Consider the following 21,523-nt stretch of genomic DNA (forward strand, 5'->3'; position numbering starts at 1 on the left):
TCTATAATGACTTCAGAGCTCAGTGGCTGTACAGTAACATGCTATAATGACTTCAGAGCTCAGTGGCTGTACAGTAACATGCTATACATGACTTCAGAGCTCAGTGGCTGTACAGTAACATGCTATAATGACTTCAGAGCTCAGTGGCTGTACAGTAACATGCTATAATGACTTCAGAGCTCAGTGGCTGTACAGTAACATGCTATACATGACTTCAGAGCTCAGTGGCTGTACAGTAACATGCTATAATGACTTCAGAGCTCAGTGGCTGAACAGTAACATGCTATAATGACTTCAGAGCTCAGTGGCTGAACAGTAACATGCTATACATGAGATCAGAGCTCAGTGGCTGTACAGTAACATGCTATACATGAGATCAGAGATCAGTGGCTGTACAGTAACATGCTATACATGATGTCAGAGCTCAGTGGCTGTACAGTAACATGCTATACATGAGATCAGAGCTCAGTGGCTGTACAGTAACATGCTATACATGATGTCAGAGCTCAGTGGCTGTACAGTAACATGCTATACATGATGTCAGAGCTCAGTGGCTGGACAGTAACCTGCTATACATGACGATAGACCTCAGTGGCTGAACAGTAACATGCTATAATGACTTCAGAGCTCAGTGGCTGTACAGTCACATGCTATAATGACTTCAGAGCTCAGTGGCTGTACAGTAACATGCTATAATGACTTCAGAGCTCAGTGGCTGTACAGTAACATTCTATAATGACATCAGAGCTCAGTGGCTGTACAGTAACATGCTATACATGACTTCAGAGCTCAGTGGCTGTACAGTAACATTCTATAATGACATCAGAGCTCAGTGGCTGTACAGTAACATTCTATAATGACATCAGAGCTCAGTGGCTGTACAGTAACATGCTATACATGACATCAGAGCTCAGTGGCTGTACAGTAACATGCTATACATGACTTCAGAGCTCAGTGGCTGTACAGTAACATTCTATAATGACATCAGAGCTCAGTGGCTGTACAGTAACATTCTATAATGACATCAGAGCTCAGTGGCTGTACAGTAACATGCTATACATGACTTCAGAGCTCAGTGGCTGTACAGTAACATGCTATACATGACATCAGAGCTCAGTGGCTGTACAGTAACATGCTATACATGACTTCAGAGCTCAGTGGCTGTACAGTAACATTCTATAATGACATCAGAGCTCAGTGGCTGTACAGTAACATGCTACACATGATGTCAGAGCTCAGTGGCCATACAGTAACATGCTATACATGACTTCAGAGCTCAGTGTCTGTACAGTAACATGCTATACATGACGCCAGAGCTCAGTGGCTGTACAGTAACATGCTACACATGATGTCAGAGCTCATTGGCTGTACAGTAACATGCTATACATGACTTCAGAGCTCAGTGGCTGTACAGTAACATGCTATACATGACGTCAGAGCTCAGTGGTTGTACAGTAACATGCTATACATGATGTCAGAGCTCAGTGGCTGTACAGTAACATGCTATACATGACTTCAGAGTTCAGTGGCTGTACAGTAACATGCTATACATGACGTCAGAGCTCAGTGGCTGTACAGTAACATGCTATACATGATGTCAGAGCTCAGTGGCTGTACAGTAACATGCTATACATGACGCCAGAGCTCAGTGGCTGTACAGTAACATGCTATACATGATGTCAGAGCTCAGTGGCTGTACAGTAACATGCTATAATGATATTTCAATTTAGCCTTATCCGTATAGGCCATGTCCCACCCGTTTAAAATGTTCATGAAATTAAGTGTATTTTGACATTGAAGCTAGCCAATAGTGTGGTACCACTTTATTAGGAGTGTCCCAAATAGATGCTTTGTAGATGTTCAACTAACTGTCAACAACATTTTAACTAACTATATACTAACCCTAACCCATAACTCTGAGTCTAACTCTAACCCTAACTCTAAAACTCTAACCCTAAACATAACTCTAAAACACTAACCTTAACTCTAATTCTAACTTTAACCCTAACTCCAACTCTAACTCTAAAACCCTAACCCTAACTCTAACCTTATCTCTAACCTTAACCCTAATCTTTTTTTGTTCAGTAGCTTATGATGTTCCTCCTGTCTCTCTGTAGGAGTGGCCACACCCTGCTAGCCTTCTGGTTTTCTCGCCAGGAGACCAAGCTGAACCGACAGCAGACCATTGAACTGGGACACCACATCCTCAAAGCACACATTTTCAAGGTTCACCTAACCATACTCAACCTGCCTACACACACACACACACGCACACACACGCACACACACACACACACACACACACACACACACACACACACACACACACACACACACACACACACACACACACACACACACACACACACACACACACACACACACACACACACACACACACACACACACCTTCGTATGCACACAGCACAACGCAAAACAGTGACAGCTAAAATGATGTCTTTATATTTCAGGGCCTAAGCAAGAAGGTTGGGGTTTCCTCGTCTATCCTCCAGGGGATGTGGGTTTCCTACAGCACAGATGGCCTGTCCACTGCCCTGTCCTCACTCAGAAACCTCTACACTCCTAACATCAAGGTAACTTACTGTTTTACCCTCCACTCCTAACATAGAGATAACTTACTGCTTTACACCTACACTCCTAACATCAAGATAACTTACTGATTTACCCTCTACACTCCTAACATCAAGATAACTTACTGCTTTACCCTCTACACTCCTAACATCAAGATAACTTACTGCTTTACACCTACACTCTTAACATCAAGATAACTTACTGCTTTACACTCCTAACATCAAGATAACTTACTGCTTTACCCTCTACACTCCTAACATCAAGACAACTTACTAATTTACCCTTTACACTCCTAACATCAAGATAACTTACTGCTTTACCCTCTACACTCCTAACATCAAGATAACTTACTGCTTTACACCTACACTCCTAACATCAAGATAACTTACTGCTTTACACCAACACTCCTAACATCAAGATGACCTACTGCTTTACACCTACACTCCTAACATCAAGATAACTTACTGCTTTACACCTACACTCCTAACATCAAGATAACTTACTGCTTTACCCTCTACACTCCTAACATCAAGGTAACTTACTGTTTTACCCTCCACTCCTAACATAGAGATAACTTACTGCTTTACACCTACACTCCTAACATCAAGATAACTTACTGATTTACCCTCTACACTCCTAACATCAAGATAACTTACTGCTTTACCCTCTACACTCCTAACATCAAGATAACTTACTGCTTTACACCTACACTCTTAACATCAAGATAACTTACTGCTTTACACTCCTAACATCAAGATAACTTACTAATTTACCCTTTACACTCCTAACATCAAGATAACTTAATGCTTTACCCTCTACAATCCTAACATCAAGATAACTTACTGCTTTACACCTACACTCCTAACATCAAGATAACTTACTGCTTTACACCAACACTCCTAACATCAAGATGACCTACTGCTTTACACCTACACTCCTAACATCAAGATAACTTACTGCTTTACACCTACACTCCTAACATCAAGATAACTTACTGCTTTACCCTCTACACTCCTAACATCAAGATAACTTACTGCTTTACCCTCTACACTCCTAACATCAAGATAACTTACTGCTTTACCCTCTACATTCCTAACATCAAGATAACTTACTGCTTTACACCTACACTCCTAACATCAAGATAACTTACTGCTTTACCCTCTACAATCCTAACATCAAGATAACTTACTGCTTTACACCTACACTCCTAACATCAAGATAACTTACTGATTTACCCTCTACACTCCTAACATCAAGACAACTTACTGCTTTACACCAACACTCCTAACATCAAGATAACTTACTGCTTTACACCTACACTCCTAACATCAAGATAACTTACTGCTTTACACCTACACTCCTAACATCAAGATAACTTACTGCTTTACACTCTACACTCCTAACATCAAGATAGCGTACTGCTTTACACTCTACACTCCTAACATCAAGACAACTTACTGCTTTACACCAACACTCCTAACATCAAGATAACTTACTGCTTTACACCTACACTCTTAACATCAAGATAACTTACTGCTTTACACTCCTAACATCAAGATAACTTACTGCTTTACCCTCTACACTCCTAACATCAAGATAACTTACTGCTTTACCCTTTACACTCCTAACATCAAGATAACTTACTGCTTTACCCTCTACACTCCTAACATCAAGATAACTTACTGCTTTACCCTTTACACTCCTAACATCAAGATAACTTACTGCTTTACCCTCTGCACTCCTAACATCAAGATAACTTACTGCTTTACACCTACACTCCTAACATCAAGATAACTTACTGCTTTACACCTACACTCCTAACATCAAGACAACTTACTGCTTTACACCAACACTCCTAACATCAAGATAACTTACTGCTTTACACCTACACTCCTAACATCAAGATAACTTACTGCTTTACCCTCTACAATCCGAACATCAAGATAACTTACTGCTTTACACCTACACTCCTAACATCAAGATAACTTACTGATTTACCCTCTACACTCCTAACATCAAGACAACTTACTGCTTTACAACAACACTCCTAACATCAAGATAACTTACTGCTTTACACCTACACTCCTAACATCAAGATAACTTACTGCTTTACACTCTACACTCCTAACATCAAGCTAACGTACTGCTTTACCCTATACACTCCTAACATCAAGACAACTTACTGCTTTACACCAACACTCCTAACATCAATATAACCTACTGCTTTACACCAACACTCCTAACATCAAGATAACTTACTGCTTTACGCCTACACTCCTAACATCAAGATAACTTACTGCTTTACCCTCTACACTCCTAACATCAAGATAACTTACTGCTTTACCCTCTACACTCCTAACATCAAGATAACTTACTGCTTTACACCTACACTCATAACATAGAGATAACTTACTGTTTTACACCTACACTCCTAACATCAAGATAACTTACTGCTTTACACCTACACTCCTAACATCAAGATAACTTACTGCTTTACACCTACACTCCTAACATTAAGATAACTTACTGCTTTACACCTACACTCCTAACATCAAGATAACTTACTGCTTTACCCTCTACAATCCTAACATCAAGATAACTTACTGCTTTACACCTACACTCCTAACATCAAGATAACTTACCAATTTACCCTCTACACTCCTAACATCAAGATAACTTACTGATTTACCCTCTACACTCCTAACATCAAGACAACTTACTGCTTTACACCAACACTCCTAGCATCAAGATAACTTACTGCATTACACCTACACTCCTAACATCAAGATAACTTACTGCTTTACACCTACACTCCTAACATCAAGATAACTTACTGCTTTACACTCTACACTCCTAACATCAAGATAACGTACTGCTTTACCCTATACACTCCTAACATCAAGACAACTTACTGCTTTACACCAACACTCCTAACATCAAGATAACCTACTGCTTTACACCTACACTCCTAACATTAAGATAACTTACTGCTTTACACCTACACTCCTAACATCAAGATAACTTACTGCTTTACCCTCTACACTCCTAACATCAAGATAACTTACTGCTTTACCCTCTACACTCCTAACATCAAGATAACTTACTGTTTTATCCTCTACACTCCTAACATCAAGTTAACTTACTGCTTTACCCTCTACACTCCTAACATCAAGATAACTTACTGCTTTACACCTACACTCTTAACATCAAGATAACTTACTGCTTTACCCTCTACATTCCTAACATCAAGATAACTTACTGCTTTACCCTCTACACTCCTAACATCAAGATAACTTACTGCTTTACCCTCTACACTCCTAACATCAAGATAACTTACTGCTTTACACTCCTAACATCAAGATAACTTACTGCTTTACACTCTACACTCCTAACATCAATATAACTTACTGCTTTACACTCTACACTCCTAACATCAAGATAACTTACTGCTTTACACCTACACTCCTAACATCAAGATAACTTACTGCTTTACACCTACACTCCTAACATCAAGATAACTTACTGCTTTACCCTCTACACTCCTAACATCAAGATAACTTACTGCTTTACACCTACACTCCTAACATCAAGATAACTTACTGCTTTACCCTCTACATTCCTAACATCAAGATAACTTACTGCTTTACACTCTACACTCCTAACATCAAGATAACGTACTGCTTTACCCTATACACTCCTAACATCAAGACAACTTACTGCTTTACACCAACACTCCTAACATCAAGATAACCTACTGCTTTACACCTACACTCCTAACATCAAGATAACTTACTGCTTTACACCTACACTCCTAACATCAAGATAACTTACTGCTTTACCCTCTACACTCCTAACATCAAGATAACTTACTGCTTTACCCTCTACACTCCTAACATCAAGATAACTTACTGCTTTACCCTCTACATTCCTAACATCAAGATAACTTACTGCTTTACACCTACACTCCTAACATCAAGATAACTTACTGCTTTACCCTCTACACTCCTAACATCAAGATAACTTACTGCTTTACACCTACACTCCTAACATCAAGATAACTTACTGCTTTACACCTACACTCCTAACATCAAGATAACTTACTGCTTTACACTCTACACTCCTAACATCAAGATAGCGTACTGCTTTACACTCTACACTCCTAACATCAAGACAACTTACTGCTTTACACCAACACTCCTAACATCAAGATAACTTACTGCTTTACACCTACACTCCTAACATTAAGATAACTTACTGCTTTACCCTCTACACTCCTAACATCAAGATATCTTACTGCTTTACCCTGTACACTCCTAACATCAAGATAACTTACTGCTTTACACCTACACTCTTAACATCAAGATAACTTACTGCTTTACACTCCTAACATCAAGATAACTTACTGCTTTACCCTCTACACTCCTAACATCAAGATAACTTACTGCTTTACCCTTTACACTCCTAACATCAAGATAACTTACTGCTTTACCCTCTGCACTCCTAACATCAAGATAACTTACTGCTTTACACCTACACTCCTAACATCAAGATAACTTACTGCTTTACACCTACACTCCTAACATCAAGATAACTTACTGCTTTACACCTACACTCCTAACATCAAGATAACTTACTGATTTACCCTCTACACTCCTAACATCAAGACAACTTACTGCTTTACACCAACACTCCTAACATCAAGATAACTTACTGCTTTACACCTACACTCCTAACATCAAGATAACTTACTGCTTTACACTCTACACTCCTAACATCAAGCTAACGTACTGCTTTACCCTATACACTCCTAACATCAAGACAACTTACTGCTTTACACCAACACTCCTAACATCAAGATAACCTACTGCTTTACACCAACACTCCTAACATCAAGATAACTTACTGCTTTACACCTACACTCCTAACATCAAGATAACTTACTGCTTTACACCTACACTCCTAACATCAAGATAACTTACTGCTTTACCCTCTACACTCCTAACATCAAGATAACTTACTGCTTTACCCTCTACACTCCTAACATCAAGATAACCTACTGCTTTACACCTACACTCCTAACATCAAGATAACTTACTGCTTTACACTCTACACTCCTAACATCAAGATAGCGTACTGCTTTCCACTCTACACTCCTAACATCAAGACAACTTACTGCTTTACCCTCTGCACTCCTAACATCAAGATAACTTACTGCTTTACACCTACACTCCTAACATCAAGATAACTTACTGCTTTACACCTACACTCCTAACATCAAGATAACTTACTGCTTTACACCTACACTCCTAACATCAAGATAACTTACTGATTTACCCTCTACACTCCTAACATCAAGACAACTTACTGCTTTACACCAACACTCCTAACATCAAGATAACTTACTGCTTTACACCTACACTCCTAACATCAAGATAACTTACTGCTTTACACTCTACACTCCTAACATCAAGCTAACGTACTGCTTTACCCTATACACTCCTAACATCAAGACAACTTACTGCTTTAAACCAACACTCCTAACATCAAGATAACCTACTGCTTTACACCAACACTCCTAACATCAAGATAACTTACTGCTTTACACCTACACTCCTAACATCAAGATAACTTACTGCTTTACACCTACACTCCTAACATCAAGATAACTTACTGCTTTACCCTCTACACTCCTAACATCAAGATAACTTACTGCTTTACCCTCTACACTCCTAACATCAAGATAACCTACTGCTTTACACCTACACTCCTAACATCAAGATAACTTACTGCTTTACACTCTACACTCCTAACATCAAGATAGCGTACTGCTTTCCACTCTACACTCCTAACATCAAGACAACTTACTGCTTTACACCAACACTCCTAACATCAATATAACTTACTGCTTTACACCTACACTCCTAACATTAAGATAACTTACTGCTTTACCCTCTACACTCCTAACATCAAGATAACTTACTGCTTTACCCTCTACACTCCTAACATCAAGATAACTTACTGCTTTACACCTACACTCTTAACATCAAGATAACTTACTGCTTTACACTCCTAACATCAAGATAACTTACTGCTTTACCCTCTACACTCCTAACATCAAGATAACTTACTGCTTTACCCTTTACACTCCTAACATCAAGATAACTTACTGCTTTACCCTCTGCACTCCTAACATCAAGATAACTTACTGCTTTACACCTACACTCCTAACATCAAGATAACTTACTGCTTTACACCTACACTCCTAACATCAAGATAACTTACTGCTTTCCACTCTACACTCCTAACATCAAGACAACTTACTGCTTTACACCAACACTCCTAACATCAAGATAACTTACTGCTTTACACCTACACTCCTAACATTAAGATAACTTACTGCTTTACCCTCTACACTCCTAACATCAAGATAACTTACTGCTTTACCCTCTACACTCCTAACATCAAGATAACTTACTGCTTTACACCTACACTCTTAACATCAAGATAACTTACTGCTTTACACTCCTAACATCAAGATAACTTACTGCTTTACCCTCTACACTCCTAACATCAAGATAACTTACTGCTTTACCCTTTACACTCCTAACATCAAGATAACTTACTGCTTTACCCTCTGCACTCCTAACATCAAGATAACTTACTGCTTTACACCTACACTCCTAACATCAATATAACTTACTGCTTTACACCTACACTCCTAACATCAAGATAACTTACTGCTTTACACCTACACTCCTAACATTAAGATAACTTACTGCTTTACACCTACACTCCTAACATCAAGATAACTTACTGCTTTACACCTACACTCCTAACGTCAAGATAACTTACTGCTTTACCCTCTACACTCCTAACATCAAGATAACTTACTGCTTTACCCTTTACACTCCTAACATCAAGATAACTTACTGCTTTACCCTCTACACTCCTAACATCAAGATAACCTACTGCTTTACACCTACACTCCTAACATCAAGATAACTTACTGCTTTACACTCTACACTCCTAACATCAAGATAGCGTACTGCTTTCCACTCTACACTCCTAACATCAAGACAACTTACTGCTTTACACCAACACTCCTAACATCAAGATAACTTACTGCTTTACACCTACACTCCTAACATTAAGATAACTTACTGCTTTACCCTCTACACTCCTAACATCAAGATAACTTACTGCTTTACCCTCTACACTCCTAACATCAAGATAACTTACTGCTTTACACCTACACTCTTAACATCAAGATAACTTACTGCTTTACACTCCTAACATCAAGATAACTTACTGCTTTACCCTCTACACTCCTAACATCAAGATAACTTACTGCTTTACCCTTTACACTCCTAACATCAAGATAACTTACTGCTTTACACCTACACTCCTAACATCAAGATAACTTACTGCTTTACCCTTTACACTCCTAACATCAAGATAACTTACTGCTTTACACCTACACTCCTAACATCAATATAACTTACTGCTTTACACCTACACTCCTAACATCAAGATAACTTACTGCTTTACACCTACACTCCTAACATCAAGATAACTTACTGCTTTACCCTCTACAATCCTGATATCAAGATAACTTACTGCTTTACACCTACACTCCTAACATCAAGATAACTTACTGATTTACCCTCTACACTCCTAACATCAAGACAACTTACTGCTTTACACCAACACTCCTAACATCAAGATAACTTACTGCTTTACACCTACACTCCTAACATCAAGATAACTTACTGCTTTACACTCTACACTCCTAACATCAAGCTAACGTACTGCTTTACCCTATACACTCCTAACATCAAGACAACTTACTGCTTTACACCAACACTCCTAACATCAAGATAACCTACTGCTTTACACCTACACTCCTAACATCAAGATAACTTACTGCTTTACACCTACACTCCTAACATCAAGATAACTTACTGCTTTACCCTCTACACTCCTAACATCAAGATAACTTACTGCTTTACCCTTTACACTCCTAACATCAAGATAACTTACTGCTTTACCCTCTACACTCCTAACATCAAGATAACTTACTGCTTTACACCTACACTCATAACATAGAGATAACTTACTGCTTTACACCTACACTCCTAACATTAAGATAACTTACTGCTTTACACCTACACTCCTAACATCAAGCTAACTTACTGCTTTACCCTCTACAATCCTAACATCAAGATAACTTACTGCTTTACACCTACACTCCTAACATCATTATAACTTACTGATTTACCCTCTACACTCCTAACATCAAGACAACTTACTGCTTTACACCAACACTCCTAGCATCAAGATAACTTACTGCATTACACCTACACTCCTAACATCAAGAAAACTTACTGCTGTACACTCTACACTCCTAACATCAAGATAACGTACTGCTTTACCCTATACACTCCTAACATCAAGACAACTTACTGCTTTACACCAACACTCCTAACATCAAGATAACCTACTGCTTTACACCTACACTCCTAACATTAAGATAACTTACTGCTTTACACCTACACTCCTAACATCAAGATAACTTACTGCTTTACACTCTACACTCCTAACATCAAGATAACGTACTGCTTTACCCTCTACACTCCTAACATCAAGATAACTTACTGCTTTACCCCCTACACTCCTAATATCAAGATAACTTACTGTTTTATCCTCTACACTCCTAACATCAAGATAACTTACTGCTTTACCCTCTACACTCCTAACATCAAGATAACTTACTGCTTTACCCCCTACACTCCTAACATCAAGATAACTTACTGCTTTACCCCCTACACTCCTAACATCAAGATAACTTACTGTTTTATCCTCTACACTCCTAACATCAAGTTAACTTACTGCTTTACCCTCTACACTCCTAACATCAAGATAACTTACTGCTTTACACCTACACTCTTAACATCAAGATAACTTACTGCTTTACCCTCTACATTCCTAACATCAAGATAACTTACTGCTTTACCCTCTACACTCCTAACATCAAGATAACCTACTGCTTTACACCTACACTCCTAACATTAAGATAACTTACTGCTTTACACCTACACTCCTAACATCAAGATAACTTACTGCTTTACACTCTACACTCCTAACATCAAGATAACGTACTGCTTTACCCTCTACACTCCTAACATCAAGATAACTTACTGCTTTACCCCCTACACTCCTAACATCAAGATAACTTACTGTTTTATCCTCTACACTCCTAACATCAAGTTAACTTACTGCTTTACACCTACACTCCTAACATCAAGATAACTTACTGCTTTACCCTCTACACTCCTAACATCAAGATAACTTACTGCTTTACCCCCTACACTCCTAACATCAAGATAACTTACTGCTTTACCCTCTACACTCCTAACATCAAGACAACTTACTGCTTTACACCAACACTCCTAACATCAAGATAACCTACTGCTTTACACCTACACTCCTAACATCAAGATAACTTACTGCTTTACACCTACACTCCTAACATCAAGATAACTTACTGCTTTACTCTCTACACTCCTAACATCAAGATAACTTACTGCTTTACCCTCTACACTCCTAACATCAAGATAACTTACTGCTTTACCCTCTACATTCCTAACATCAAGATAACTTACTGCTTTACACCTACACTCCTAACATCAAGATAACTTACTGCTTTACCCTCTACACTCCTAACATCAAGATAACTTACTGCTTTACACCTACACTCCTAACATCAAGATAACTTACTGCTTTACACTCTACACTCCTAACATCAAGACAACTTACTGCTTTACCCCCTACACTCCTAACATCAAGATAACTTACTGTTTTATCCTCTACACTCCTAACATCAAGTTAACTTACTGCTTTACACCTACACTCCTAACATCAAGATAACTTACTGCTTTACCCTCTACACTCCTAACATCAAGATAACTTACTGCTTTACCCCCTACACTCCTAACATCAAGATAACTTACTGCTTTACCCTCTACACTCCTAACATCAAGACAACTTACTGCTTTACACCAACACTCCTAACATCAAGATAACCTACTGCTTTACACCTACACTCCTAACATCAAGATAACTTACTGCTTTACACCTACACTCCTAACATCAAGATAACTTACTGCTTTACCCTCTACACTCCTAACATCAAGATAACTTACTGCTTTACACTCTACACTCCTAACATCAAGACAACTTACTGCTTTACACCTACACTCCTAACATTAAGATAACTTACTGCTTTACCCTCTACACTCCTAACATCAAGATAACTTACTGCTTTACCCTCTACACTCCTAACATCAAGATAACTTACTACTTTACACCTACACTCTTAACATCAAGATAACTTACTGCTTTACCCTCTACACTCCTAACATCAAGATAACTTACTGCTTTACCCTTTACACTCCTAACATCAAGATAACTTACTGCTTTACCCTCTGCACTCCTAACATCAAGATAACTTACTGCTTTACACCTACACTCCTAACATCAAGATAACTTACTGCTTTACACCTACACTCCTAACATCAAGATAACTTACTGCTTTACACCTACACTCCTAACATCAAGATAACTTACTGCTTTACCCTCTACAATCCTAACATCAAGATAACTTACTGCTTTACACCTACACTCCTAACATCAAGATAACTTACTGATTTACCCTCTACACTCCTAACATCAAGACAACTTACTGCTTTACACCAACACTCCTAACATCAAGATAACTTACTGCTTTACACCTACACTCCTAACATCAAGATAACTTACTGCTTTACACTCTACACTCCTAACATCAAGCTAACGTACTGCTTTACCCTATACACTCCTAACATCAAGACAACTTACTGCTTTACACCAACACTCCTAACATCAAGATAACCTACTGCTTTACACCTACACTCCTAACATCAAGATAACTTACTGCTTTACACCTACACTCCTAACATCAAGATAACTTACTGCTTTACCCTCTACACTCCTAACATCAAGATAACTTACTGCTTTACCCTTTACACTCCTAACATCAAGATAACTTACTGCTTTACCCTCTACACTCCTAACATCAAGATAACTTACTGCTTTACACCTACACTCATAACATAGAGATAACTTACTGCTTTACACCTACACTCCTAACATCAAGATAACTTACTGCTTTACACCTACACTCCTAACATCAAGATAACTTACTGCTTTACACCTACACTCCTAACATTAAGATAACTTACTGCTTTACACCTACACTCCTAACATCAAGATAACTTACTGCTTTACCCTCTACAATCCTAACATCAAGATAACTTACTGCTTTACACCTACACTCCTAACATCATTATAACTTACTGATTTACCCTCTACACTCCTAACATCAAGATAACCTACTGATTTACCCTCTACACTCCTAACATCAAGACAACTTACTGCTTTACACCAACACTCCTAGCATCAAGATAACTTACTGCATTACACCTACACTCCTAACATCAAGATAACTTACTGCTTTACACCTACACTCCTAACATCAAGATAACTTACTGCTGTACACTACACTCCTAACATCAAGATAACGTACTGCTTTACCCTATACACTCCTAACATCAAGACAACTTACTGCTTTACACCAACACTCCTAACATCAAGATAACCTACTGCTTTACACCTACACTCCTAACATTAAGATAACTTACTGCTTTACACCTACACTCCTAACATCAAGATAACTTACTGCTTTACACTCTACACTCCTAACATCAAGATAACGTACTGCTTTACCCTCTACACTCCTAACATCAAGATAACTTACTGCTTTACCCTCTACACTCCTAACATCAAGATAACTTACTGCTTTACCCCCTACACTCCTAACATCAAGATAACTTACTGCTTTACCCTCTACACTCCTAACATCAAGACAACTTACTGCTTTACACCAACACTCCTAACATCAAGATAACCTACTGCTTTACACCTACACTCCTAACATCAAGATAACTTACTGCTTTACACCTACACTCCTAACATCAAGATAACTTACTGCTTTACCCTCTACACTCCTAACATCAAGATAACTTACTGCTTTACCCTCTACACTCCTAACATCAAGATAACTTACTGCTTTACCCTCTACATTCCTAACATCAAGATAACTTACTGCTTTACACCTACACTCCTAACATCAAGATAACTTACTGCTTTACCCTCTACACTCCTAACATCAAGATAACTTACTGCTTTACACCTACACTCCTAACATCAAGATAACTTACTGCTTTACACCTACACTCCTAACATCAAGATAACTTACTGCTTTACACTCTACACTCCTAACATCAAGATAGCGTACTGCTTTACACTCTACACTCCTAACATCAAGACAACTTACTGCTTTACACCAACACTCCTAACATCAAGATAACTTACTGCTTTCACCTACACTCCTAACATTAAGATAACTTACTGCTTTACCCTCTACACTCCTAACATCAAGATAACTTACTGCTTTACCCTCTACACTCCTAACATCAAGATAACTTACTGCTTTACACCTACACTCTTAACATCAAGATAACTTACTGCTTTACACTCCTAACATCAAGATAACTTACTGCTTTACCCTCTACACTCCTAACATCAAGATTTCTTACTGCTTTACCCTTTACACTCCTAACATCAAGATAACTTACTGCTTTACCCTCTGCACTCCTAACATCAAGATAACTTACTGCTTTACACCTACACTCCTAACATCAAGATAACTTACTGCTTTACACCTACACTCCTAACATCAAGATAACTTACTGCTTTACACCTACACTCCTAACATCAAAATAACTTACTGCTTTACACCTACACTCCTAACATCAATATAACTTACTGCTTTACCCTCTACACTCCTAACATCAAGATAACTTACTGATTTACCCTCTACAGTCCTAACATGAAGATAACTTACTGATTTACCCTCTACACTCCTAACATCAAGACAACTTACTGCTTTACACCAACACTCCTAACATCAAGATAACTTACTGCATTACACCTACACTCCTAACATCAAGATAACTTACTGCTTTACACCTACACTCCTAACATCAAGATAACTTACTGCTTTACACTCTACACTCCTAACATTAAGATAACGTACTGCTTTACACTCTACACTCCTAACATCAAGACAACTTACTGCTTTACACCAACACTCCTAACATCAAGATAACCTACTGCTTTACACCTACACTCCTAACATTAAGATAACTTACTGCTTTACACCTACACTCCTAACATCAAGATAACTTACTGCTTTACCCTCTACACTCCTAATATCAAGATAACTTACTGCTTTACCCTCTACACTCCTAACATCAAGATAACTTACTGCTTTACCCTCTACACTCCTAACATCAAGATAACTTATTGCTTTACCCTCTACACTCCTAACATCAAGATAACTTACTGCTTTACCCCCTACACTCCTAACATCAAGATAACTTACTGTTTTATCCTCTACACTCCTAACATCAATTTAACTTACTGCTTTACCCTCTACACTCCTAACATCAAGATAACTTACTGCTTTACACCTACACTCTTAACATCAAGATAACTTACTGCTTTACCCTCTACATTCCTAACATCAAGATAACTTACTGCTTTACCCTCTACACTCCTAACATCAAGATAACTTACTGCTTTACACCTACACTCCTAACATCAAGATAACTTACTGCTTTACACTCTACACTCTTAACATCAAGATAACTTACTGCTTTACACTCTACACTCCTAACATCAATATAACTTACTGCTTTACACTCTACACTCCTAACATCAAGATAACTTACTGCTTTACACCTACACTCCTAACATCAAGATAACTTACTGCTTTACACCTACACTCCTAACATCAAGATAACTTACTGCTTTACCCTCTACACTCCTAACATCAAGATAACTTACTGCTTTACCCTCTACAATCCTAACATCAAGATAACTTACTGCTTTACCCCCCACTCCTAACATCAAGATAACTTACTGCTTTACACCTACACTCCTAACATCAAGATAACTTACTGCTTTACCCTCTACACTCCTAACATCAAGATAACTTATTGCTTTACACCTACACTCCTAACATCAAGATAACTTACTGCTTTACACTCTACACTCCTAACATCAAGATAACTTACTGCTTTACACCTACACTCCTAACATCAAGATAACTTACTGCTTTACACCTACACTCCTAACATTAAGATAACTTACTGCTTTACACCTACACTCCTAACATCAAGATAACTTACTGCTTTACCCTCTACAATCCTAACATCAAGATAACTTACTGCTTTACACCTACACTCCTAACATCATTATAACTTACTGATTTACCCTCTACACTCCTAACATCAAGATAACCTACTGATTTACCCTCTACACTCCTAACATCAAGACAACTTACTGCTTTACACCAACACTCCTAGCATCAAGATAACTTACTGCATTACACCTACACTCCTAACATCAAGATAACTTACTGCTTTACACCTACACTCCTAACATCAAGATAACTTACTGCTGTACACTACACTCCTAACATCAAGATAACGTACTGCTTTACCCTATACACTCCTAACATCAAGACAACTTACTGCTTTACACCAACACTCCTAACATCAAGATAACCTACTGCTTTACACCTACACTCCTAACATTAAGATAACTTACTGCTTTACACCTACACTCCTAACATCAAGATAACTTACTGCTTTACACTCTACACTCCTAACATCAAGATAACGTACTGCTTTACCCTCTACACTCCTAACATCAAGATAACTTACTGCTTTACCCTCTACACTCCTAACATCAAGATAACTTACTGCTTTACCCCCTACACTCCTAACATCAAGATAACTTACTGCTTTACCCTCTACACTCCTAACATCAAGACAACTTACTGCTTTACACCAACACTCCTAACATCAAGATAACCTACTGCTTTACACCTACACTCCTAACATCAAGATAACTTACTGCTTTACACCTACACTCCTAACATCAAGATAACTTACTGCTTTACCCTCTACACTCCTAACATCAAGATAACTTACTGCTTTACCCTCTACACTCCTAACATCAAGATAACTTACTGCTTTACCCTCTACATTCCTAACATCAAGATAACTTACTGCTTTACACCTACACTCCTAACATCAAGATAACTTACTGCTTTACCCTCTACACTCCTAACATCAAGATAACTTACTGCTTTACACCTACACTCCTAACATCAAGATAACTTACTGCTTTACACCTACACTCCTAACATCAAGATAACTTACTGCTTTACACTCTACACTCCTAACATCAAGATAGCGTACTGCTTTACACTCTACACTCCTAACATCAAGACAACTTACTGCTTTACACCAACACTCCTAACATCAAGATAACTTACTGCTTTCACCTACACTCCTAACATTAAGATAACTTACTGCTTTACCCTCTACACTCCTAACATCAAGATAACTTACTGCTTTACCCTCTACACTCCTAACATCAAGATAACTTACTGCTTTACACCTACACTCTTAACATCAAGATAACTTACTGCTTTACACTCCTAACATCAAGATAACTTACTGCTTTACCCTCTACACTCCTAACATCAAGATTTCTTACTGCTTTACCCTTTACACTCCTAACATCAAGATAACTTACTGCTTTACCCTCTGCACTCCTAACATCAAGATAACTTACTGCTTTACACCTACACTCCTAACATCAAGATAACTTACTGCTTTACACCTACACTCCTAACATCAAGATAACTTACTGCTTTACACCTACACTCCTAACATCAAAATAACTTACTGCTTTACACCTACACTCCTAACATCAATATAACTTACTGCTTTACCCTCTACACTCCTAACATCAAGATAACTTACTGATTTACCCTCTACAGTCCTAACATGAAGATAACTTACTGATTTACCCTCTACACTCCTAACATCAAGACAACTTACTGCTTTACACCAACACTCCTAACATCAAGATAACTTACTGCATTACACCTACACTCCTAACATCAAGATAACTTACTGCTTTACACCTACACTCCTAACATCAAGATAACTTACTGCTTTACACTCTACACTCCTAACATTAAGATAACGTACTGCTTTACACTCTACACTCCTAACATCAAGACAACTTACTGCTTTACACCAACACTCCTAACATCAAGATAACCTACTGCTTTACACCTACACTCCTAACATTAAGATAACTTACTGCTTTACACCTACACTCCTAACATCAAGATAACTTACTGCTTTACCCTCTACACTCCTAATATCAAGATAACTTACTGCTTTACCCTCTACACTCCTAACATCAAGATAACTTACTGCTTTACCCTCTACACTCCTAACATCAAGATAACTTATTGCTTTACCCTCTACACTCCTAACATCAAGATAACTTACTGCTTTACCCCCTACACTCCTAACATCAAGATAACTTACTGTTTTATCCTCTACACTCCTAACATCAATTTAACTTACTGCTTTACCCTCTACACTCCTAACATCAAGATAACTTACTGCTTTACACCTACACTCTTAACATCAAGATAACTTACTGCTTTACCCTCTACATTCCTAACATCAAGATAACTTACTGCTTTACCCTCTACACTCCTAACATCAAGATAACTTACTGCTTTACACCTACACTCCTAACATCAAGATAACTTACTGCTTTACACTCTACACTCTTAACATCAAGATAACTTACTGCTTTACACTCTACACTCCTAACATCAATATAACTTACTGCTTTACACTCTACACTCCTAACATCAAGATAACTTACTGCTTTACACCTACACTCCTAACATCAAGATAACTTACTGCTTTACACCTACACTCCTAACATCAAGATAACTTACTGCTTTACCCTCTACACTCCTAACATCAAGATAACTTACTGCTTTACCCTCTACAATCCTAACATCAAGATAACTTACTGCTTTACCCCCCACTCCTAACATCAAGATAACTTACTGCTTTACACCTACACTCCTAACATCAAGATAACTTACTGCTTTACCCTCTACACTCCTAACATCAAGATAACTTATTGCTTTACACCTACACTCCTAACATCAAGATAACTTACTGCTTTACACTCTACACTCCTAACATCAATATAACTTACTGCTTTACACTCTACACTCCTAACATCAAGATAACTTACTGCTTTACACCTACACTCCTAACATCAAGATAACTTACTGCTTTACACTCTACACTCCTAACATCAAGATAACGTACTGCTTTACCCTATACACTCCTAACATCAAGACAACTTACTGCTTTACACCAACACTCCTAACATCAAGATAAACTACTGCTTTACACCTACACTCCTAACATTAAGATAACTTACTGCTTTACCCTCTACACTCCTAACATCAAGATAACTTACCGCTTTACACTCTACACTCCTAACATCAATATAACTTACTGCTTTACACTCTACACTCCTAACATCAAGATAACTTACTGCTTTACACCTACACTCCTAACATCAAGATAACTTACTGCTTTACACCTACACTCCTAACATCAAGATAACTTACTGCTTTGTCCTCTACATTCCTAACATCAAGATAACTTACTGCTTTACCCTCTACACTTCTAACATCAAGATAACTTACTGCTTTACCCTCTACAATCCTAACATCAAGATAACTTACTGCTTTACCCCCCACTCCTAACATCAAGATAACTTACTGCTTTACACATACACTCCTAACATCAAGATAATTTAATGCTTTACCCTCTACACTCCTAACATCAAGATAACTTACTGCTTTACCCTTTACACTCCTAACATCAAGATAACTTACTGCTTTACCCTCTATAATCCTAACATCAAGATAACTTACTGCTTTACACCTACACTCCTAACATCAAGACAACTTACTGCTTTACACCTACACTCCTAACATCAAGATAACTTACTGCTTTACACCTACACTCCTAACATTAAGATAACTTACTGCTTTACCCTCTACACTCCTAACATCAAGATAACTTACTGCTTTACACTCTACACTCCTAACATCAATACAACTTACTGCTTTACACTCTACACTCCTAACATCAAGATAACTTACTGCTTTACACCTACACTCCTAACATCAAGATAACTTACTGCTTTACACCTACACTCCTAACATCAAGATAACTTACTGCTTTGTCCTCTACATTCCTAACATCAAGATAACTTACTGCTTTACCCTCTACACAACTAACATCAAGATAACTTACTGCTTTACACTCTACACTCCTAACATCAAGATATCTTACTGCTTTACCCCATACACTCCTAACATCAAGATAACTTACTGCTTTACCCTTTACACTCCTAACATCAAGATAACTTACTGCTTTACCCTCTACAATCCTAACATCAAGATAACTTACTGCTTTACCCCCCACTCCTAACATCAAGATAACTTACTGCTTTACACATACACTCCTAACATCAAGATAACTTAATGCTTTACCCTCTACACTCCTAACATCAAGATAACTTACTGCTTTACCCTTTACACTCCTAACATAAAGATAACTTACTGCTTTACCCTCTACAATCCTAACATCAAGATCACTTACTGCTTTACACCTACACTCCTAACATCAAGACAACTTACTGCTTTACACCTACACTCCTAACATCAAGATAACTTACTGCTTTACACCTACACTCCTAACATCAAGACAACTTACTGCTTTACACCAACACTCCTAACATCAAGATAACTTACTGCATTACACCTACACTCCTAACATCAAGATAACTTACTGCT

General features: G+C 38.0%; 1 protein-coding gene across 5 annotated transcripts in view; it reads left to right on the forward strand.

The window, feature by feature from the left end:
- The window catches only part of LOC129863576 (protein TANC2-like), a 589,624-nt gene that overhangs the window by 523,801 nt on the left and 44,300 nt on the right, over positions 1-21,523 (forward strand). For all 5 annotated transcript variants that reach the window (XM_055935646.1, XM_055935654.1, XM_055935661.1 and 2 more), the window contains 2 exons: positions 2,118-2,226; positions 2,472-2,594. In XM_055935646.1, the coding sequence (XP_055791621.1) occupies positions 2,118-2,226; positions 2,472-2,594 (232 nt within the window). The remainder of the gene's footprint in view (positions 1-2,117; positions 2,227-2,471; positions 2,595-21,523) is intronic.

Source organism: Salvelinus fontinalis, chromosome 1, assembly GCF_029448725.1.
Source record: "Salvelinus fontinalis isolate EN_2023a chromosome 1, ASM2944872v1, whole genome shotgun sequence".
Lineage (NCBI taxonomy): Eukaryota > Metazoa > Chordata > Actinopteri > Salmoniformes > Salmonidae > Salvelinus > Salvelinus fontinalis.